General features: G+C 38.0%; 1 protein-coding gene across 1 annotated transcript in view; it reads right to left on the reverse strand.

Annotated features, from left to right (window-relative positions):
* SMC5 (structural maintenance of chromosomes 5) overlaps nucleotides 1-23,267 on the reverse strand; it is a 47,989-nt gene extending 24,722 nt beyond the window's left edge. The window contains exons 1-12 of the mRNA XM_059833570.1: nucleotides 23,239-23,267; nucleotides 21,367-21,508; nucleotides 20,162-20,214; nucleotides 17,715-17,877; nucleotides 15,831-15,965; nucleotides 14,558-14,698; nucleotides 10,243-10,404; nucleotides 5,568-5,639; nucleotides 4,389-4,644; nucleotides 3,056-3,210; nucleotides 1,227-1,340; nucleotides 27-121 (exon numbers count right to left, since the gene is read on the reverse strand). Coding sequence (XP_059689553.1) covers nucleotides 27-121; nucleotides 1,227-1,340; nucleotides 3,056-3,210; nucleotides 4,389-4,644; nucleotides 5,568-5,639; nucleotides 10,243-10,404; nucleotides 14,558-14,698; nucleotides 15,831-15,965; nucleotides 17,715-17,877; nucleotides 20,162-20,214; nucleotides 21,367-21,508; nucleotides 23,239-23,252 — 1,502 coding nt within the window. The 5' untranslated portion in view covers nucleotides 23,253-23,267. The remainder of the gene's footprint in view (nucleotides 1-26; nucleotides 122-1,226; nucleotides 1,341-3,055; nucleotides 3,211-4,388; nucleotides 4,645-5,567; nucleotides 5,640-10,242; nucleotides 10,405-14,557; nucleotides 14,699-15,830; nucleotides 15,966-17,714; nucleotides 17,878-20,161; nucleotides 20,215-21,366; nucleotides 21,509-23,238) is intronic.
* Between the last annotated feature and the right edge of the window lie 436 nt (nucleotides 23,268-23,703).

Consider the following 23,703-nt stretch of genomic DNA (forward strand, 5'->3'; position numbering starts at 1 on the left):
TCCCACTGACATAATCTGATACATACTGTAATTCTTCAATAGGTCTTGAAGGTAAGCTTTCAGCACATGTTTCAGCTGGCGCGCATACAGCATTCACTCTTAGTTTCTGATGATCGCGCATCTAAATATATATTACATTAGATTATTTGGTAAAAAAGAGCAGAAAAATTCACTGTATGAAAATATTGTATTTATTTTTGATTCACAGAATCAGAATTATTTTAAACAGACAAACTCTGGAAGAACCCACAAAAATCCACTCTGACTCAGGCATGACTGAATTCTCTAAAAGCCAAGCTCAGTTAATGTCTCTCCATGAAAGTACCATGCATTAGAGAAAACAAAAGCAACTGAAGAAATCCAGAACCAGGTGCTCAATCTAAATAGCCAAGCTGGATGTAATAAGGAAGTCTCCCTTTCAGGCTATACGGCCATTTTGCACAGATAATGGCAGACCACTGGCTACAGAGGCTCTGAAAAGACTGATCCAAACAGGGCAGAAAAGATTGAGGATACAAATGAAAGGTCAGTTTAGCTGGTTAAAGCAGCCTTGAACCAGGTTCCACAACCACGGAGGCAAGACAAGCCCTCAGAACCTCAGATATCACTGCTACTGTTCACATATATAAGAATTACTAGCTTCTGTGAAGGGCAGATAGGTCTTCAAAAAATTGCACGACAGCCTGTCATTAATCACACTATTCTGTGGACAGTAGTTGGGAAGCATTACGACAGTTAATGTCGTATCTTGTGGCTTTTTCCTCCTGCATCATTTGTCTGGCTCCTAAAGGGAACAATCTCCTTATTGCTCCAGGAAACAGCAGTATTAAAAAAATATAAGCCTAGTTTGCTGCTTGGAGCATTATCTTCTCATAAAAGATGCCCTCTTGCCTCTTTAGTCAGAACGCATTGGAAACACCAAATTTGTGGCTTCCTGCTCTTGTAATTTTCTTCTACACAGAATTTTCTTGTATCTTCTCCTCAGCGATTACTGCCTTGTCAAGAAAGACGAAAGTTATTTCTAAACTGAAATATTTTCTCACAATTCCTGCATCCCTCCAGTTGGTCTAGGCTTTAAGAAAACCTTAATCCAGAAGAAAACCTTCGAATACTTTATATATATTAGCCAATCAAAACTTAATAAATACAGACTTACGTGGTAGACTCCAAAGTTCAGGGCTCCTACATGACTATTTAATCAATTTTTAAAACTGGTGCCTACTTACCTCTACAAGAAACATTTCCATATCTTCTTGACTCTCAAAAACGAAAGCCCTCATGTCATTGGCCGAAATGTGATTTTCAACATATTTAGCATGTCTGTTGTCTTTCATATTGATCTGATAAAGAAAGGTAATGAGAAAGTGATTTAATGCAATTGCCCTTAACAACCTCTCCAAAACATCTGAAGCAGTCAGATGATATCCAAGCCTACATTTAATGAAAACAGACACTATTTAAATGTCTTTAAAGACATTCCCTGTCTTTTTGCAACCAGTTCTCTTGGGAGGAAACCTACGGTAACTTACATGTCATTGTGTTTAGTTTTTAGCCATCCATATCCTTTCTGAGCATTCCTGGAGCTATCACTGTCTTCATCATACCACCTCCCTCTCTCCTGCTCCACCCTAACCTCACAATTGCAATCACCACCATCTCATGTCTAGTGGTGTGCTCTAGTACTACTAAAGGTATCTCACTGTTTAGAAACAATTAACCTAAGGAATCAAAACCAGAAAAAGCCACAGTCCACGAATTACTCATATGCAGTTCCCTTTGATTTGGACACAGTAAACATCACCAAATACAAATACAGAATTGTGAAGCCCTAGAAAGACAGATTCACAGATTGATTGAATTATCTTTGAATTCTTAAAAAAAAAATTTAAAAAATCCATGTTTAAGATGGATGAAGCTTTTCATATCTGAATGAAATGTTAGAATTCTTCAGTAACTCTCACTAGTAATTAGACATTATGTCACTATATGTGACATAAAAAGGCAAAATTATACAGAACTACAGAATTTAATAACCTCAAGTTAGCCAAAAGCTGGGTACAACACTTACTAGCAATTTGAAAGCTAGAATTTATAAGTACATGAGATTAACTTAAATTATATCAAAGAAAACAAATTCAGACATTAGTGGATATTACAGAGGTTAAGGAGGCCTTAAAATAAAGCAAAGGCATCCTATCGAGGCATTTATAAAATTAACTTGATGTGGTCTTCCAGGAAGAATTGGAAGTTCTGGTAATAACAGGAAATCCTTGGTATTTTATACTGAACAAAAGTAATTCTGAACAGTTCTAGCACATGCACAAAGCGTAAGAATTGGTATACAAATATTCAACATTCAACTAATTTAAATTATAGCAATACACTATTAAAATAAGGTTGCAATTCTGAAGAGGAAGTGGAGGAGTGCACTGGAGTTCCTCACCCTCTTCACATTACATGGAATACATATTGCATAAGGCCGGGATAACGGTGGAGGAATGCACTAGAAAACCAATAGTCTCTTTGGAAATTTAGCCCTGCCATTCCTAGCTAGTACAGCATCTGTCAAACCAAAACACAAAACAACACTAGGGATAAATCAGGTATTTCTGTGTCTGTAGCTGGCTGTGCAAAGCAAACCATAAAAACACCTGGGGATCACAGTGACATGTTGTAACTGTTGCTGAGTAGGTTGTGCTACAAGGGGAGGTATCCAATTGGAACTACCACTGTTTTAAGCAGCAAATAAGAACTACTTAAGTCTAAATAATTCGATATACCTTAGAGGAAATCTGCAACAGGCACCTTAATAAAGGACTGCTCCTTGAGGAGGGAAGATGAAGGCACCACCCTATCTTACTCAAGGGTGGGTATTACTACATTGCCTACGGAATTAAAATCACAAATAGTTCACCATGCTAATGTATCCTGCATGTATTTGGCAGCTCCTTTCACGATGTGTCTTGGAAGTCTTAAAGTCATTCTTGAAGTCTTGCAAGGCATAAATAAACTAAACATTAACTGGTTAGAGTGATATGCAAGTAAATTTTCTTACCTCAAGCATCATGGGTTCACAAACTTTTTTTTTAAACTTGTCTTTGTTCTTTCTTAGCCACATAAGAGCAGAGTGCGTGTCTTGGAATCTCCCCTTAAGATTCTCTTCCTTCATATTCATTATATTATTAAGTTGTCCAAGGCGATTAATTATTCCTGTAATTTAAGGCAGTTTCTTAAACAGAGTCCATAGTACGTACACATTATAACTAGCATTTTCCAATATTTATTGACTATGCTATGTGGCAATAACGTTGTTAGGAAATTATAAGAATTAAGAGCTTCTCTTCCCACAAAGAAGATGCTACTCATTCTAAAGAAATCTTAAGAACAATTAAAGCTTAAAATCTAAAATAAAATGAAGACTTACCCAAAGGATAACAAAATGTGGCAGCACAGTAAAAACACAGGAATTTAGTCCTAAGAAATATCTCTCTTAAAAACTTGTTCTAGCTTTGTATTTAAAAACAAAAATGCCCCAAGAGGAAAGAGGTAGTGGGACTAACAACATGAAATCTGAGTGTTATTTCATGCCTGCAGAAAACAAAATGTGTGACAACAGTCTGTGTGTGAAAACATTTGCTATTCAGGAGAAAGAGAGATCGAATGCTTTCTGTGCTTCTCAAGGTAAAATATATAGTGCCTCCTTCCCTAGGTCACTTGGTCTCTCTATACCTCAGTTTCTTCTTGGATTCTATGACAAGTTAAGCGTCAGACAGATAAGTACGTGCAAATGTATTACACTCACCAAGGAATATACACAACACCCCGTAGCTGCCAAGCCATAATTTTTAAGTTTTGTTTCTTAGAAAGAACTAATTGTAAATCCTAGGCTAGTATAATGGAATTTACTATAATTAAGGTTAGCTCAAGTTCATCTAGAAAGGACAAAAGCAGCATCAGTAGCTAATATACTGCCAAAGAGATAATTTTAAACACTACATCTTCAAAGCAAACTGCTTTTGCTTCAGGTTTGGTTTTCTGTGTCCTGCTAACAGTACACACCGTCACTTAATAACAGAAAAAAATTAAACTGGCAAAGCGGACTCCTTACCTAGAGATCAGAGGAAACTAATTTTTTGCAAGGATAGTTTTAAGGTCAATTGCCACTTTTGAATCTTCTTGTTCTATTTTGAAGGCAGTTTCTGTTATTTTTAATAAAACTGGTAACAGACAAGAGGACTGCTATACATGTAAGATACAACTATGAGGCTTGAGGTAAAAGTCTCGAATTATTTCTCTACAGCAGGACAACAAGTAGATTCTGTATGAACAGTCATTAATAAAAGAAAAGAAAAAAAATAAATCAACAAACAAAAACCCAAGTAACTTACTGTTCTTTTCCCTCTCTTGGTTCATTTTCTCCGCTGTTAGATCACTGACATCACTATCAATATTTGCCCTTTCTTCTTGCAATTTTTTCAGCTCATTATTAACAGCATCAGTTTGTGGCTGAAGATTCTCACAGGCTGCCATTGTATTGAGCTCATTCTTCCAGTCCTCTATCATCTTGTGAGTGTTGTGTATTTTCCTCTGTCTGTCCATTTCTTCATCTTTTTTCATTCTCAAAGCTTGATTAATTTCTTCAATCTAAGAATTGTGAGTATTTCCAATATTAAAGGAGTTTAGTATACAAAACCTATGATGAGTAACTAGGGTATCTGTGCCACTGGTATTAAACGCTGATGTAATCATGCACTAAAACCATAAGAGTCTGTTATAGTTCCAACAGCCCTATGACAGTTGAAGAACTGACAAGATTTTTTTAAGATTTAGGAACATTTAAGCAAAAATACAATCAAGCCTTTAAATCAGTTTTTGAAGTTCCTTTATTTTTACAAAAGCAGAAGCGTAAAGCTTAAGATCTTCCTTAACAGATTTGAAAATTAGTCTAAGATTGCATAAAACCTATAGCACAAACACAATATGCAACATTGACTCTGCACCCTTATACATTTAATTTATACATTTCTTGACCGAGTGCTTAGATGAAGTTCTGCAACTGTTTTACAACATATCTTTGCATTTTCTTTTTAAAAAATGCTGGACATATACGCTTAACAGAAGCGATAACCCTAGCCTCTCACATAGAATATTTGAGGGCATGTTTAACGCTGAGTGCATTATTGTACTATAGAGGCTGCAGCTTTTCAAGGAAAGCCTGCAATATATAGTATATGTACACACACTGCCTATTCGTAGGTTTGTTGCATCAAGGTAAATGATTTTATGTAGCATACACCTGTCCCTTAGTAATACTTGTTTGACTGATAGGCGTTTTAAAAGATTCATTGTGTACTGGAGGGAGTGAAGTGTGCAAGCACTTGCAGCCTCATCAGAGAATTTTTCTCTTGCTAACATAAAGGCAGACAAAAAAAAGCCCATATCTCTGGTTTACTGCAGAATTTAAGAAGTAGCGTTCTGTCTGAATGCAGCATATGCTATAGCTAGTACTGAATTAATACATTAGCAAAGAAACACCAAAAAAAAATCACAAATATCAAGACTCTTACTTGTTTATCTTTCATCTCCAAAGCATCTTGCTTCTGTTTACATTTCTGAGAAAGGTCTTTGATTTCAGCAGCCTGCATACAGTAAGACAGTTAGACAGTCATAAATTCAGTTGTAGTTATATTTGTAAAAAGCAGTCATATTTTAAAGAACATTCTGTATATGTATAATTAAGCATTTATTCCACATTTTATTACTGACAAAGTCATACTCACAAGTTTCTTATTATTCTTACTTACATCTGTGAAGTGTATTTTCAGCAATTTGTGAAGAACTGAATAATGTCATATAAACTATTCACAACCATTCAGCTATAGATCTGCAAATTCAAGCATGACAGATAGGAATCTCCTAATATAATCAGAAACTAAAATAACTCCATCCTCGATTTCAATAAAAATGTTACCTTCAGATCCTTACACTTATAAAATGTTCTTGCCTCTTTTTCCAAACCAACTTTACCAAGGAAAGCTTATACTTAGAGCAAGAAAGGTGTAAGTTCCTAGGCACAAGATAGCCAAAACAGAATTTGTCAAAGTCATCCTACCTCTGAAGTGCATTGTGCTAAAGCTATATCCACACAGCGGAGCTTGACAACTCATTGGCTCATGGGTAGGCACCCATGTCTCTACTCTTTCTCTATCCATCTCAACTTCTATAGAGTTGTAGAATAACGTAGGTTGGAAGGGACTTCTGGGCACCACCCAGTCCAATAATCCCTTGCTCAAAGCAGGTCTTATTAGATCAGATTGCCCAGGCACTTGTACAGCTGAGTCCTGTACACAGTGGAAGTGTGCTACACTAAGTGTTCTCTACAAACTTAATTCCTCCTTCCCTGAACACTCAAGGCTGCAAATAGTGCAACCAGAATACTGGAAAAGTCAGAAGGATGAAGGACTGTAAGTAAATTCCAGTGCAGACATGGAAACAAACAAACACAGCACTCTCGCTGGAAGAAATGTCTTCCTACCAACCAAGCCACACTGAAAACGCTAAGATGCATCGAGAATGGAGCAAATAAAACTATGCAGAATCTTTTCCCTCCTACAACCTGAAAGACACACAAAAATTTAAGACCCTGACTCTACAGCTGTTTGCATGAAGGCAACATGGAACAATACATCTTGGTCTTGCAGTTGACTGCAACACAGTACTGATTCTGTGATACTCTCTCTAAAGACCTCAGGCAAGCACTCCGATGAGGAAGCTCTCTCCCAGGAAATTGACACAAAATATTCACAAAACAATTCTGAAGGCTCTCAAAATCAGGACACTAGTAAGGAACTGGAAATCAATTTTTCAATTACTGTTATATTTTCAGTTATCATATATTTATCTATACCTACCTTGCAGAACAGATTAACAACTGTAATTGTCTTTATGGTTTTCATGGTACAACCACAACACACTGCTTTGTACTGTCAAATATTGCTAAAAAAATTGCATTGCGTAGTCCATTCTGTTCAAATACCTTTAAAGAGCCTAAAGTGGAAATTATTCTAGGCTTCTCTCACACAATTTTATCAACCTCTTCCTACAAAATGGGCTGATTTTTTATTTTTCCAGAATCTACACATCCTACGCACCCAAAGCACAAAATTTTACTAGGAATTCTTAGTCTAACCAAATCCTCAAAAGGGTTTTAACAAAGAAAGAGAGACAAAAGAAATAGTCATGCAGTGTCTCAGTACATTACTTTCTTCCCAGATTTAGCTCGCCTTTACTTTCAGTCCAGCTCTTTCCAGGCAAAATCTGTAACACTATGCCTGGCTTTTTGTCAACAAAGTGCAAACAAGACATCATGAAGAGGTGGTTTTGCTCTGTTCTCACATATATATCCTCAAGCCAAGAGCAAGATATCAAGAAGCAGTTAGGATTACAGTAATTTGATAATGGATATAAGCCTGGACCAAAGGGCCTGAGGACAACTATGTTCCCTACAGGCCTGTGTGTCCAAAACAGAGAGGACCTAAAATGCTAAACTGCTTTCCCTTAATGCCAAACTGAAATTTAGCTTGGAAAACCCCCCAACTTTTGGGCCAAAAATAGAGTTATACTGTTCTTATAATAAAATCATTCATTAATCAACTTCTGGTGGCTTACAGCATAATTATCTGTGAAATGCTCACCAAACGCTTGCATGTCCAAAGATAAAATTCCGAGTTACAAACAATTCAAACAGTGTCTACGAAAAAGTGAAGAACTAATGAAGAATTAGCAATTTAAGCAATTTTAAGGTATGATACTTGTAAGCCTTAAGGTTTTGCCTTAGGTCAAAACTACCTCCTGACAGTGCAAGCAGAACTGATTCTCCTGTAGAAGAACTTCATTTTCACAACCAAGCTAAGAAGGTATGTGGGAAGGAAATGGATTTCAGTACCCAAAAAAGAGCTACTGTCACAAAAGTTCAAAAAGTGGCAATACAACTTTTAACATCTTGTTAACTTGTCTAATGTCATACAAAGTGTTCATGCCAAAACCAGGTATGTAATATATTCTCTTAGGCCTTTTCCCACTGTTTTGGACTCTATGCGGGCTTCTTCAAGATGAAATATTAATCATTTGAATAAGACTTGGATATATCGTTCAACATCAAAACAAAACTCAGGTTTGGAAATGTCTTACTGTAATATTATATACAACATAGTATCAGCTATACACTACAATCAAAACAATGGTAACTATTCACTGCAAAGCACTATTATAGTATCTCAGTAAGTCTTCTATAAATTATTTATTTCAAATATAGCATCTTTCCTTCTTCCCATCTTTCTGGCTTCTGGAATACTGTAGAACAAAAATGCAATTCATTCTCTGGGCCCAAATTAAACACCACTTCAGCACACAGTTAACCTTGTGAACATTTAGTATGTGAAAGCCTTACTCCACAAGTTTAGATGGAGCAGAAAAATATGTTGATTCAAGACTATGAATCGATCAGCTTGTACATAGCCCAATTTTTCTTTCACAGTTCTGTAGCAAATAGCCTACGCTGAGCATGCTCCTTGCAAGTTAAAACTAAAATGATCACTGTTTTCTCCTAGGTTGCTCATACAAACAGAGTGTAACTCATACCAGCAGAGGATAACTTTTATATGAATATAGCCCAATACTTCTAAGAACTGTGGTAGCAATGGTTCAGTAGCATTCTTTCCTGTTTGAAAAAAATGTACTAGTATAACATTAATTAAAATGAACAATATGAGTAAAACCCAGCAGGGTAATACCAAGCAGTGAAAACAAAGCTTAGTACTTCACAAGCATGAAGGCGCTTACTGCATTACGAAAATTAATTTCAGGCTTCCAGCTGTTAACTTTCCTCTAATAAAGTACGCTTACTCTTAAACAACAACAAAAACCTACAAAACGAACAAAAAAACCCTGAATCACACCCAAAAAAACCCACTTCAATAAAACTGCAACATTTTAAAATATTTAGGTATTTTGAATCACAGCATAACAAACTCCTGCAGTACTGTGGAGCGCAAAATTCATAGGATACATTTAGCAAAGGGCTTTTTTAATAATAATAATAATGTACTTGGTTAAGTAGTATGGCCTGGTACAGTTTACATCACAATAAAAACATTAGCAGTGTGAACCACAACCTGTGTTTTTTGTTTGCGTAGTCTTTCTGGTTTGTTTTTGGGTTTGGTTTTTTTGGTTTTGTGGTTTTTGTTTTTTTTTTTTTAATTTGGGGGGGGAGGGTGTTTTTTTAAAGAAAGCACATGGACAGTGTATTAGCTTACAGTACACTAAATGCCACTGAAGTTTCAGACCCTAATTCTGTAACATGCTTCATGACAGCAGTCCTCTACAGGTGTCACACATATCTCCAGACCAAGTCCTTTGATCTGATCAGTTATCTTCAAACAGAACTCACTGCAGCAAACATTCTCATGTTATCATTTAACTTTCGTTAACCATTAAAAATTTGTGCACCCTAGGCATACAATGACTTCTGCAGCCTGAATAATACATGACAGTTAAAATCCTGAAGAGAATTATGGTACTTCCCTATTTGGCATACAGAAATAGTAATTTTCCACATCCTCAGAAAGAGCAGCTATTAAAAAAACAGATAGTAAGCTGTAAGGCATAGGTAGATTTACCATTAAATTCTCTTATGCATGGAAGTATTCACAACTGATGGAGGACTACTGTCTAATAAAAAAATTATACCCTGCTTATGGAATCAGGTTTAATATTACAGGAACACTTTTAGGCCAGAAAAGTTGTAATTTAGCTTAAATTAACTACCTAAACTGGCTACATTTAAAGAAGATAAACAGAGCATCCACAAACCCAAAGTACAGAACAGATGAAAACAGGCAACTAATTCAATATAAGTATCTAGCTTAGAGAAACTGTAACATTAGATCCCTGAAGATTTTGAAGGTTCTATGAAGAGAATTATAACACCAAGAGAGTGGACTTTCGGAGTCCCCACTGAAGGTTTACTAAGAAATTTATTCCTTGAGTTTTACTGCTTTTAATGGAACAGAGACATGGAGAAGGCAGTGAGAACCAAGGGCACAAGTACTTCAGAAAAATTTCTTCTGAAACACATGATTATGGCACACTAGAAAGAAAGAGGTTATTGCTCTACACTTCACAAAGCTGAACACAGAACAACCGAAATATTACATACGTTAACTGAGAACTTAAAACACCTACCTTATCTCTGATTTTTGTATCCAGACTCTTAAAAAATTCTTCAGTTTCTTGGATTTTTTTTGTCACTGGGGACTGCATTTCTTTCAGATTCTTCAGTTCTTCCTTGGCTTGGTCTCGGCTTTGTTTCACTTCCTCATGCTGCTGACGAACATTTTCATATTCCTTGGAGAAGTTGAAAGTAAAATAATTGAAAACTTTCGTCTTCTATTCCAGTATTTTATACTGCTCTATCATTTCATTCAATTGTACGTGAGTTTTAGAAGAAAAATCTCATTCAGAAGCTGGTATTAGAGCAACTGCTTAAGTAATCCTCCTGTTACTATTCACTGTGACTAGGAGATGTAGGGATCATTCAGTCCCTAGTGAACAAGCACACACATTTAATGGTTCTTAAATAATACGCAATTCAAATAGCAGAAGAAATGACCAATTTGTCTGCAATTAGCTGCCTCTAATTCCATCTGGGATCGGTGTGGAAAAAGTAATTCTTTAGCTCCTTCTGTCCATAGTTTGAGCACTACTGAGGCAGAAGTCCTCAAGCTAAGGAGCAAATAACCACAGAAAACTTCAGGAGAAAGAAAAGGAAGGAGCTGAACAGATCAGAGTTAGTAACAGACATAACCCTGAAGTAAACCAAGGAGAGAGACAGCGTGGAACAGAACTTCAGAAAACAAACAAAACCCCTACCATACACCACAAATACCAGAGAAGTCACGATCTAGCGAGTTTAATTGGACATGCATTCCTGAGAAGAAAGAGATGGTAAGCAGTGGGGTGACCAAGAACCTCCACTTCAAGAAGGTGGGAATTTTGGGGAGAAAGTAGTTTAGGCTGAAGGAGTCATTACCAGTGAATTTTTTTGTGTTATGCTCTCAAAGGATACTCAGAGGACCAGGGGGAGTAGGAATAGATACATGTACATGGCAGTGAAGAGGAGGGGAAAGCTGTTGGATTTGGCAGGCACTAAAGAAAGCCGCTGGTTTACAGCATATGCCTGGATTTTTCCAAGCTTTGGAGCATCAAAAAAATAAAGATAGCCTGCAAGCTCTATCTGTAACAGCTAACTTTGTTTTACTTGCTACCACTTCTTCCTAGTTAGCAAACACCTCGCTTGTATACACACACGATTAATCACAAATAAATCAACTTAGGCTCATAGTATCTTTTTCATAAAGCCAAAAAGTATTTGAAGAAAGCTGCTGTAGTTCTATGATGCACAGTACAATCAGTAGCCACCATCACAAATCTACAGAGGTAAAGCAATTATTCCTCCACTTAGCTGATAGAATAAGCTTAAAATTTAGCTCTGCTCTGAATAAGGTGTTACATCTCAAGGTTAAAGCAAATACATACACATACAATTAGACCTCATTTCTTCAGATACAAAGTACCGGCAAGTTTCCCTATAAATTGTCATGACATGGTTTTTAATGCTTTAAGAAAGTGTGACTTTCACTAGACCTCTGTATTTTGGTAATCTTTAATCAAATAACCTTGATGGCTGTAATTATTCACTTAGCTAAAGATCTGCAGAACTTCCAAAGGATTTCAGCCCTACCAAGAGACATTTGCACCTAAACTATGTAACAAAGCTTTTCTCAGTTGTGAATGGAGGAGGAGGAAAAGAAGAATGGACACGGCTTGGTCAAAACACATTTTCAGAATTACATGTTTTCAGGACATTTACAGCAGGAGGAACAGCGCCTCCTGCTGCTATACTACCTTAAAACAGTATACTTTATGGTATACCATACTACTAAGCTTAAGCTTGGAGGGGTAAGAAACCCCTTTTCTTTAAGACCCTACAAAAGAAGGGCTATCTATGTCAAAAAACCTGTAGCTCCTTAAATCTGATTACTGATTGTAGATGACACAACCATTTGACGGAAGTCCCATCAAGGTACACACAAGAACAGAAAACATCCCCTAAATCCTTGAGTCCAAATCTTTAGCACTGTACTCCTACTGTCCATTTTATGGAATTTAAAGCAGATGCTCAAAGGCCTATTAGACATACAAAAAAATCAGTGTATAATTCTTCACATACATAAGCAGCTGGCACTGACTAGAAAAACCACTTGACTAGAGAAGTGTCCCTCAGGTGAAGAGCAGTGGAGTCTTCAGAGTAAAGATGCAGTTCTACAGTGGTCAAATAGTAAAACAAGTTCAGCATTAGACTTCCTCTTTTCCACTAGGATCAAGAGAAAAATCTAGTGTCATAGTTCAGTTGACCTGTTTTTAGGCTGCCTGTCTTCTGAATTTTATAACATACAGTGGTGTTTATACATCTACCTCCTAGCTGATTTGGAGGCTCACCTAGCTATTCTGTTTTGTTAGAGAGGCAATTCTAAACAGCTAGGTATGTTAGGTCTACAAGTAGAAACAGACCTTTTGCGGAAGATGGGGGAGGGGGAAGATCCACAGAAGGAAGAATAAACTTCCACGCTACTCAACTTTGGTGAACTCAATTTTAAGACATCAAAAACATTTATTCTTAGGATTAAAGTGTGCTATGTCACATGACAAAGAACTACTCCCTTGTAAGAGAATGCATTTCCCCTTTTAAAGAGAGCTTGATATTTTGCAGTACAGGAGAATACCAAGAAATCTATCAGAAGGATTTGAGAAATCACAAAATAGAAACAATCTTGTCCACCGAAGATCACAATGGAATGTGAAATTTTGTTGCAGCCTGTAGGTCAAATATCTTCCACCTAGTAAAATAATTATGTTCATGACCCTTGATTTCAACTGTAGATTATCCACAGGCAAGTGACTTCTGGTAAGCAATCTGGCACGCACTAACAATTCTGTACTACAACTCGGAACTTCACGCAGATGTTAAAACACACTGTTGTTCTATGGATTCAGTGGCCAAAAAGTTAAATTTCTCCCAATTGAGTGCACCCACCAAAAGTATTTAATATACTCAGCAACGCAAACTGTCTACAAGGCAGCAGTGAAAGCGTAAAGTGTGAAGAAGTCTGTCTAAATTTGCTTAAGAAACAAGTAATTGACAGCAATGTTCTCAAACTTATGGAAGGCAATTTAACTGACAGCAGGTAAGATTCTTAACTTAATTTGCCCCTGCCAGTTTCTGACCAGCCTTCAGAGTTCTGTATCTGCAAATATCTTACGTAGAGAACCATCAGTATCAGTCTATGTGAACTATGCAAGACCTACGTCTCTCCTAATAAAATAACTCTTCTTGTTAACGAAGCATGTGTAGTAGGAAAAACCTGCATCATTCAGCAAGTGCAGAAGTCCAATCCTAACGGCTCAGAGCGTACAGCCCACCTCCTTAGCACCTATCATCATCCAGCTATTTCAACTGGTGCTCCTATATCCCTCTGTGCTGTTAGCATGGAGGTTTGAAGGCAGTAAAGGTACATCCCCTGAATGCAGCTGCTCTTCAAGGTGCAAGGAACAAGTCCTTTGTATATACATGTGAGGCTTTGTTATCCGCAAAATTGCAGCAGAATACCTTACAAAAGTTTTCTGTATCCTCCACAAATATTACATGTAAGTTTTCCTAAGTTCTGTATCTGTATTTCATGAATTCTATAAAGCTTGCAAAGAAGGCAGACAACATACTGCTTCAATATAATAAAATTCACATCAACTTAAACTGTTTATAATAATTTAATCTCACTGACCATTCAACAGTAAACTAAACTACAATCATTAAAGCGCTGTTCAGAAGGACTTACTTTGCTTTGTATAAGTGACCTGTCCTTGATTCTAGGCTCTTTTAAATTTGTTTAAAATCTCCATCTCTCCAAATGCCAACATTTTTGAGATTGGCAACCTATATTCACCATGATTTATGTCATGCACACCAAACCTAAATTAATAAATTAAAATCAGCAAAGGGGGAAGGCAATCTGTAAAAAAAAAACCCAAAAACCCACAACAAATAACATGTTCTGTTAAAAAAAAAAAATTACAGCTGGAAGAAGGCAAGTGGAACTGGCTACTGGCTAGACACAGCTTACATTAAGTCAGTTGTGTCTGCAAGGAATAAAAGGACTACTGCTCTTGGCCCATATTGCTGGCTTTCCTACATGGGCAGTAACTTAAGTTACTTCTTAAGCAACTTCTTCAGTCCAGCTATATATGCAAGCAAACCTCTGATCAAAGTTAGGCCAAGAACAGTATTTCAAGACCTGGCCTGTCTGCACCAAGCAATTGTAATGACATTCAAGCTACTCTGGTCAAATTTCTTTTAAAAGAACTTTTGGCATATTTCTAATATTGCAGTATTAGGAAAAATGGGTTACTTAAGAAAACCACTGAAAATAAAATAAAAACTTACCACCCAAGGCCTTTTCCTCTCAAGCATCTCAATTAAGTCTAGATGGCGCTTGCGCTCATGGTATCTCTCAACATCTTGTTTGTACCGTTCAATCCTCTGTCTCATTTTCTCCAAAGAGTTAGTTTTGTCTCTACACAAGTTCTGTAAGAATATACATTTTCATGTTTTACAATACGTACTTTGTGAAAACACTTTCCAGAAACAGTCCACACCGCACCTGTGCATTAAAACAGAAATTTAACACTAGAGAGGACATTTTAGTACAGCAGTAATTAGAGGGGAACAACCCAACTAGCAGTAGTTGTTCAGCTTTTCCAATTACATTTATGACATACTTTCTGTGAAAACAAATCTCATTTAAACAGAAAGCTTAATCTGAAGAAAAATTTTTTTTAAAAATTTTCTCAGGAGGTTACTCCCTACAGCTCAAGCCTCCATTAACCTAGACGTTTCTAAACCACCATAACTGCTTTTGATAGATACAAGTAGCAAAAATGCTTGTGAAAGATCTCGTAGATATTTGTAACAGACACATTGGTATGTGAATGTAGTATGTATGAGTGGAAATGCACATGCATGCACAAGCATGACAAGAAACAGCAGAACAAAGGATTAAAAGAATGGTCCATATGGCTAACAACAGACACTGTTGCCAGAACACTGTTCCCAAGACACCATTCCCAGCAGTAACAGCAAGGAACACGTTATTTCTGCAAAGATCACTAAGTCTGCGCTCTGGTAAGATCACAGTACAAGCGACTGTCAGGGAAAGACCCTGTGTCTTAAAACCACGATGGCAACAAGGTTGCAGCTTATTGCATACACTCTCCCTTTTCCTCTTTGTCTGTTAATATTCCAAACCATGAAAAACAGGTAGCAGACAACCACCTTGTTGATAATTTATGGAAGTTGAAGTCAGCAACATTAAAGCAAAGGGCCACCCTGTAACAGCTGATGACTTCTAAAAGGCATAAAAGATCTGTCCAGAAAAGTTGTTGCCAGTCAAGAATCCCAGAGAAGTGATGAGTAATTGACAACATGCATCCCTTTTCCTGTGTCCAGACAACTTGCACACATGTCTTCACGCTTACGAGTATGTGAGTGTTGGAGAGAATGAATTCTGAGAGAAGATGAGCATGACTTGGTAAAATCAACTTACTGCAGACTTTGTAAATAAATACCACCTTCTAATTCTGTAAGATCTCATGTTAAATTTTATTACGCTAATTTCCCTACAGTCACCTCTCTCTGTCTCTATAATGTATATGTTTACCTCCAGGTCTCTTTCCTTTTCTCTGAAGTTTTTCAGTTCACAGTGAAATTGGTACATTTCTGGAGGACCGATGGATTTTTCGGTGGCTTCAAGCAACTCAATCTTACTCAGTTTTGCAAATTCTCCAACTTTTTCCTACAAAATAAAGATGTTACAAAAATACAGTACTAGTTAGAACAGTGCAATACAGTAACACCGGATTTAAATACCGCAATTTACTTCTCATGAACATCACCTGACTTACACTTCTATTCCAGATTACTCTGGCATAGTCAAGTTAAGCGCAGGATGACCATCTCGTAGAGTAGCAACTAAACCCTCCTAAACATTTTTGAGATTTCGTACATGGTTTTCCTGGAACTGTCCTGGAATGATTTAAGCTTAAACCTTAGCTGTTCTTGTCTGTTCGGCAGTTTTTAATGGTAGCTGTTGAGGACATGAGGTGGTCCATTACTTTTGAATTGGCTATATTCTTCTGAACAAGACAGTTTAGTACAGATAATTAAAGGTTTTATTCCACTGTATTCTTAATATTGGTTGTCAGGCTGCTGAGGCTACACCTTCCCAGTATAAATGCTATTATTAACTCGAAAGTTAAGCAATGTAGAAATTAATATTAAGGCTGGCAGCCAAAGGTATCAGGAAACACTACTGCTGTCCAAGGCAGAGGAACAGCTCAAAACCAAAACTGGAGAGAAAGGTGTGCTTGCCATTGCTACAGTGGCAGAGAGCAAATAAACAAAAACTTCTAACACAGTAATATTCACTGAACTGACATTTATGTACTAAAGAAAAAAAGCTGTTTTAAATACAGAAGTTATGTTGGCAGAGTATGCAGAAGGTTCTGCTCTAAACAAATACTGTCAATATGTATATGAAAAAAAAAATCCCAACCCAGAATATTTGTTTCTGCAGTATTAGTTTTCTAAATTTTAATGTTTTTTAGCATGTCTTCTTGAATGCATTTCTCCTTGAATAGAACCATAAGCCCACGGTTGGCTAGGCTCTGATAAGGTTTCCTTTCACTACCATCCCTGATGATCCATATGAACTGGGAAGGCTTAGGAAGGAACCCGCCATAACCTTTTTTAAGGTGCAACTGTGAGGCAACTTAGTTATCTGCACAGAAATCCTGACATGCTTGAGCATGGATTCAGACATGGAAACTGCCTGTAGTATTCTTTAATCTCCTCTCTCCTCTAGGAGTTATTTTCCATCAGGATGATTTTACTCTTACATAATTTGATGCTAATATCTTTAACTCCTACACTATGCTCAAGAAACTGCTGAGCCACAGACATTACCAAAAAAGCTCTAGTAGCAGTCTCTGTTGCAACACAGAGTCATTTAGTAGGACTGCTTTCTGGTTTTTTGGAGAAAGAAATCCAGACAACTCTTCCCCTTCACTTAGCAAGTACAGGATCCAATCCTGAGGAACTGACTGGATATACACAGAGAAAAGTGCATGCAGGGATTGACTGGGAAAGTCAGGGATGCAGAACTACAGGAACCATGCAGGTAAAGGTGCAGAGACAATGCTAGATCTCAAGACCTTATAAAAATTTCCCTACAGATTTGTTGTTTAAGAACACCTCTACAGCAGGACAGAGAGACACCACTTCTACTCAAACACCAACATGGGGAACATCAGCAGCTTTCCTTTCAGTGTCAGCTGACAGCACATACAAAACCATCCAATTAGTGAGCCTTAAAGGTCACACAGTTCCTCCTTTCACTATCACGCCAGTATGGCTACCTCATCCCTCTCATTCTTTGTGCTGTCCCACTAAACGGCTGAAGTGCTACAAAAGCTAAGAAGCAACAAAACCCTCTCAAAACACAGCACTCCATCTGCACCCACTGTCTTTCAAAATTCATTCATACCTGAGGAAGAAACTGGCACAAATTGTCCACCTGAATGTTTAAGGCTGCAATCTGCTCTTCTACTGTTTTCAGGGTTGTTGGCTTTCTGTTGATAAACCATGTTGATGTGTTGTTCACCACTTGAATCTCACGTGTGATAATGATATTGTCAGGCGTCTTAGACCTGATTAATAAAAGGAAGCGTTTACACTTTTGAGAATACACAAAGGCTACTAAGTGTCAAAGTATGTTAGAGTTATGGTAGTAAAACTTTTAGATATCTAAATATTTAATATAAATTAACTGGACAGTAGCAGTAGATTCACATTTTATACTTCAGAAAATGTCCAGTACTTCAGTGATTAATTAATCTCACATGGAAAGCATCAAGAATATCTGCAAATCGTAACTCAGAGGAAGTTATTTACATAAATTACATACTCATGGTGAATGTATGAACCATTTAAAAGTTGTTACAGACGTGAATAGTTTTATATAAAAGTGTAATTTTTTTATATGACATTTAGTAAATCTTAAAATTGTTATGCAAGGGGAGCACACTAATGCTATGCCTTTGAAGTAAGAAATACTAGTGTACAGAACTACATCAGTAAGCTGTGTAAATACATTCCATTTGGGAATAAAAATAATATACAGTATGAAAAATACTAATTTGTTTTCATTTTCTGCTTTTAAAGAACAGCAAAGATACATCAGTTGTCCACTTAGTTCTCTAGCTCAACACTTATCTTCAAAAACTTTATCTGGTTAAGATGCATCAACAACAAATGAGCAATGAGACAGTCATGAACTCTTGAAATTTTGGTCACCATTTTGATTTAGAAATTGTCTAGTGCCTGTTCAGTCAGCATATTGTTACAGATGGAGGATAAGGGCTCGTAACGGTTTAGAGGCCGTGTACTTTAGGAGATGGAAGAACAGACACCAAAGTAGAAGTGAGTAATTAAACAGCTTCCAGGGTCTGGAATAAGTGCCATAGGGATACGAGCCTACTTCTTGAAGACTGTATGATTATTTCCTCACAAGTATCCACTACCTTATTTTAATATACCAGACTTCCTTCAAAAGACTGACAAAGCCATGCTCCTTTCTTTTATCAAATTAAGAACTTTTTACTACTGTAACTCTTGATTTTAGTTACAATCCAAGGGCCAAATTCAATCAATACAGTGCGTGCTTACAGAACTCTAATTTTAAAATTCCTGTCAAAAAGCAATCTTCTGCATCATTGCTCTCTCACCCTAGATGTTGCATTTACCTATTTTCTACCAATTAGACAAAGGACTGAATTACGTTGCAACCACTACAGTAAAAATGCCAAGTCTTCACATGCTGCAAGTCTCTCTTCAGACTTTGAAGTAACATCGGGATGTATCTATGCTGAAACAAACACACCGTCTACTTGCAAGACATCCTACCACCTGACCCGTTTTTTGACCAGTCTCCAACGAATGTCTTACTTGATCATTCCCACAAGAATGAAAGTAGATAGGACTTCTTCAAAGACCTGTTCAGTATATCTTTCTTCCTTAACACAATTTTCTTTTTATACAATCCGATCAGAGTGGCCAATTGTTACACAAATTAACTCAGGCTCTGAATCAGTTGATTAGCTAGCTCTGTGTTCTATTTAGTTCAGGCAAACAGATCAGATTAAAGCTTATCAAAACTACCTGTGCTATTGCAGCTTCATGTTAAGATCTCCACAAAAAAGCATCCAAAAGCATAAGAACTCTGTTAGGATAGTCTCTCTTTAGTTGTCAAAAAGACCCCCAACAAACCTATAGGAAGCATGTAATATTGCCCTGTAACCACAAGTTACTGATGGAATTTTACAGATTAAGTCCAAACGATTTTCAGTTGCTCTGTTTTGCAAAAGCCTACCTAGAAGACTGCATTAGCTGTAATTAGTCAGATCTACTTTTTTTTTTAATATTCTTTTGCTTCAGTATGTCATGTTTTTAGCAAGAATGTAGAGGAGCCCTTCATACCACCAGTATCAGTGTAAGAAAGTGAAAGCAGAACATGTGGTTTTAAGTTTTAGACTCTGTCTTTTTTTTTTTCTTCTTTAAAAATAATTTCCAACCACTATGTCATGATGGCAGTACTGACTGTACCCGAATCATCTGAACCTTAAATGTAATCAAAAGCTAAACACACCAAATACATCTATCTTTATCTAAATATTCTTTGAACATCAAGACAAGGTAAAATGCTTCAGAAAGTGAAATCAAGACCAGCCATCACTCCTTATTTCTTGCATGGTAATTATTTAACCTCAAAATTTAGAAGTCTGGGTTAAAAAGAAAAAAAAAGAGGAAAAAAGTAAATCACCAGCTTAAAGATAGACCTCTGCACACCAGATTTTTTTTCACAACTTCGTGAATGACTTTGTGGGGAAACAATCTAATTAAAAATGCATGAGGAAATACAATTTTACTACTTACAGTTCAATTTCTACTACACCTTTCAAGCACCCCTGCTTTACAAAGAGACCAACCTACAAAATTAATCATAAAGTTATTATTGCAAAACAACAGTGTATTAAAATGTAATCTCTTACAAATACATGCATTTGCATAATGGAGTTGCTGTAATGGGATATTTTATTGAAAACTTACAATTAAAAACAAAGATTTATTTTGGCTGTGTATTAACTAAAGGAAGACAATACTGTCTTCCTCATCAACTAACCGCATTAGAACTTCCTCCGCAGGTTAACAATTTCTGATCAATTTCAACCCCCAAAACTGAAGAAATTATAATCAGCAGATCCACAGGGAGGAAGAAGTTCTCATTAATTCGGGGAACAAAGGCAAAACAAATGAAAGACATTGTCAAATATCTCTACTAATAGAACTGCCAATTCTAATAGTATAAAAATATATGAACGTGAAAAGCCAATAAAAATACCAACACACAGTGCTGCCATGCCGTCAATTTTCATATCTACATTAGCTCAAGACTGAGCTGCAACCAGGGAATATGTACGATCATTTAGGTACCCAGATTCAGTGCTCCAAAGATCTACTGAAATATATTCCACCCAACCAGAATATCCAAGAAAGCAAGAGCAAAACCTAAAAATTTAACTATGCAAACTTCCTACCATAATGTCAACACATGATCTCTTGGGAGCAAAAAATGGAAATAAAAGTAGAACAACCCAAACCAATCCAACTTCCATTTAAATCACAATTAGTAGCTTCATGCTTCTAGATAAATTCTCAGACACATTAAGGGTATGTTACTTCTACAGGTTCTATATACATGGAAATTTAAGTTAGACTTTTTAATTTCTCCTTTAGTTGGTGTTTCTGATCAAATGTTATTTATGCATTAGGTGGCATTTTCCTACCCCACTGTGGGGGCACAGACACCTTCAAATACAACCTCTAGTCTACTCAGGTTCCAGTACAATTCAGGTGTTTCCGTTTCATAATTCAACCATGACAATAAGTAGTTAAGTCAAGACGAAAACCCTTTAGTAAAAGCCTTTGTCTCTGGACCACGTTATTCTACAATTTGGACACCTTACTTTTTATAAAAGTAAAGCAAATCAAGAAAGACAGCCTTTTTCCTCCTCCTCTGCTGGACAGGGCTCTTAATGAAATTCAGATTAAACATGAAAATTACAAAAGTTCGTAGTTACCTTATCAGCTCGCCCTGTGAAAGAAGGTTTTCCAGCCAGTCCCAGGCAGATGGCACAAACAATGCTTGACTTCCCTGTTCCATTAGCACCTACAATCATGTTCAGATTGGGTCCTGGACGTACTTCACAGACGTCATATGTTCTGGAAAGTACAGTATTTTTTTGAAACTTATAAACACTATGTTACCTCAAAAAAAATTTACTTGCTTAAAACACTTTATTACTATATTAAATATGACAGACAATTTTGTAAAATCTAGACTGAATCCTCAAATACTGTTTTGTAAGAAAATCTCAGAGTGAAAATTAACATTACGGTAAAACACTGTGGAATACATTCCTACCAGCCAGAATACTTACAACAACTTTCTTCAAAACAAATTATTATAAAGAATGAAATCCAGCCACATGACAATTTCTATTGACTTTACTAGGACATAATATTATTTTACATATTATAAAAAAAAAAAAGACAGAAATAAAATTGAGTGAATTCAGTCAAGTCTGTTACATTTAATTCCAGCTGCCTGCTGCACCACAGTGACAGAAGGAGATTCCACTCGTCTAACCTGTACCATGTACTTGGGTCTTAAACTCTGCAAGAGGTCTGTGGAATTCAGTATTTCTACATCATGCAGTAGCTTTCTTGAGTTAGAAGAACCTAAAACATTAGCCTGTTATCAGTGATTTTTTTCTTTTAAATTGTATTAGACATCTTTCATTGTCTGCATCCAGCATGTCTAGTGCAATAGCAACTACAGGAAGAGCCAAGCCCTAGTGTGCAAATTCAAGGCAAACCATTAATGTTGGTATGATCAGTAACATCCCAAATTTATAATGAACTCCACCATTCAATGTTCTGTTACCGCACTGTACCAAACACACAGAGAGGAACTGAGACACTAACACCAAAGAAGAAACAAAAAGCAGTTAATGATTAGACAATAACATAATCCATGTACTTCTGGAAGAGAAGGTATTTGCACCCTTAATGCTGAGGATTAAACTACTATGTTTAAAGCGTCATTTTACATCTGTAGCGTGACCCGTAAACTACGCTACTCAGAACTGTTTTCAAGGCTGACATGGAGTTATCAGCATATCAGCCATAAGAAAATGGCCTGAAAACGTCTACTAGTAAATATAATAGCTCCAAACAGAACGGTATTCCCCATACACAGAAGCTAGAGAAAGCAGATGCAAAAGATAACACCACAGATATTTTATCCTAATGGTTCCCAAAGCCTGTCGCCGCTGCCCTATGAACATCTTCTGCACTCTCCCCTCCTCCACTGCTTGACAATCACCTAACTGGGAGAAAAAAAGCATGCAGAGGCTTACATGGACAACAGGAACCACCGCCTTAGGGGAAAAAGGGCCAAAACACGACCACCACTGGAGAACGCACCCCCACGGAAGCGACACTGCACCAAGAACCTACGAGACTCGTAATCCACACAGCAGGTCCTCTCCCCACTCGGAGCGAGGCATCACCTTCCAAGGAAAAAACGTTTCACACACTCTCTCTTGCAGCCCCGACTCGCCTCGGTATCCAAGGCCTTATTAAGGCGCCCTGCTACCCGAGGGTACTCCCTGCTCCGTGCACCACGGCAGAGAACGGCCGCAGCCAGCGCGTCCCTGCCTCGCCAGCCCACTGCTCCAGGTTTGGCCCTCCCGACTTAAGCGCCACCTCCCCAGCCCGACCCGCTTTAAAACGGGGCAGGGGGGTAGGAAGCCGAGGCCGCCCAAGCTAGCCACCGACCTCTGAGACGGCAGGGAGCCCGCACGCCAGCGCCCGCAGGCGCCCCGCGGCGAATGGCGGCCGCTTGGCCGCTGCCACCTAGGAGGAGAAAGCGCCCACCGCTCGCTTACAGAAAGTTCTCCATGAAGATCCTGACGATGGAGCCCTCGACGAAGCGGGGGCGCGCCTCAGCGCTCCTCACGGCCCGCTGTCTGCCGCCGGCGCCGAGCTGACAGGCGCCCAGGCTCCATTTCCCCGGCGCCGCCACCGCCATCTTCCCCCCTCAGCCCGCCCTCAACTCCCGGCTGCGAGGGCACGCCCCTCACCTCGCTCTCATTGGTCAGCGGGAAACGGCGGGCAGGTGAGAAGCGCGCTCATTGGCTGACAGGATGGGACTAAGCCGCCGTGAAGCTTTTCATTGGCTTGCAGCGTGCCGCGCTGGTGTCCATTGGCTGGAGGAGAGCGGGGCGGTATGGGGGACCCGGGAGGGAGGTTGTGGGGTTGCTTTCGTTTTCAGAGAAGAAGGCAGGGGGTGGCGGACGGCGGCTGTGCTCCCCGGCACTGAGGCGTCCGCATGGCCTAACAGCCGTGAGGCG

Source organism: Gavia stellata, chromosome Z (genome assembly GCF_030936135.1).
Source record: "Gavia stellata isolate bGavSte3 chromosome Z, bGavSte3.hap2, whole genome shotgun sequence".
In the NCBI taxonomy this organism is placed as follows: Eukaryota; Metazoa; Chordata; class Aves; order Gaviiformes; family Gaviidae; genus Gavia; species Gavia stellata.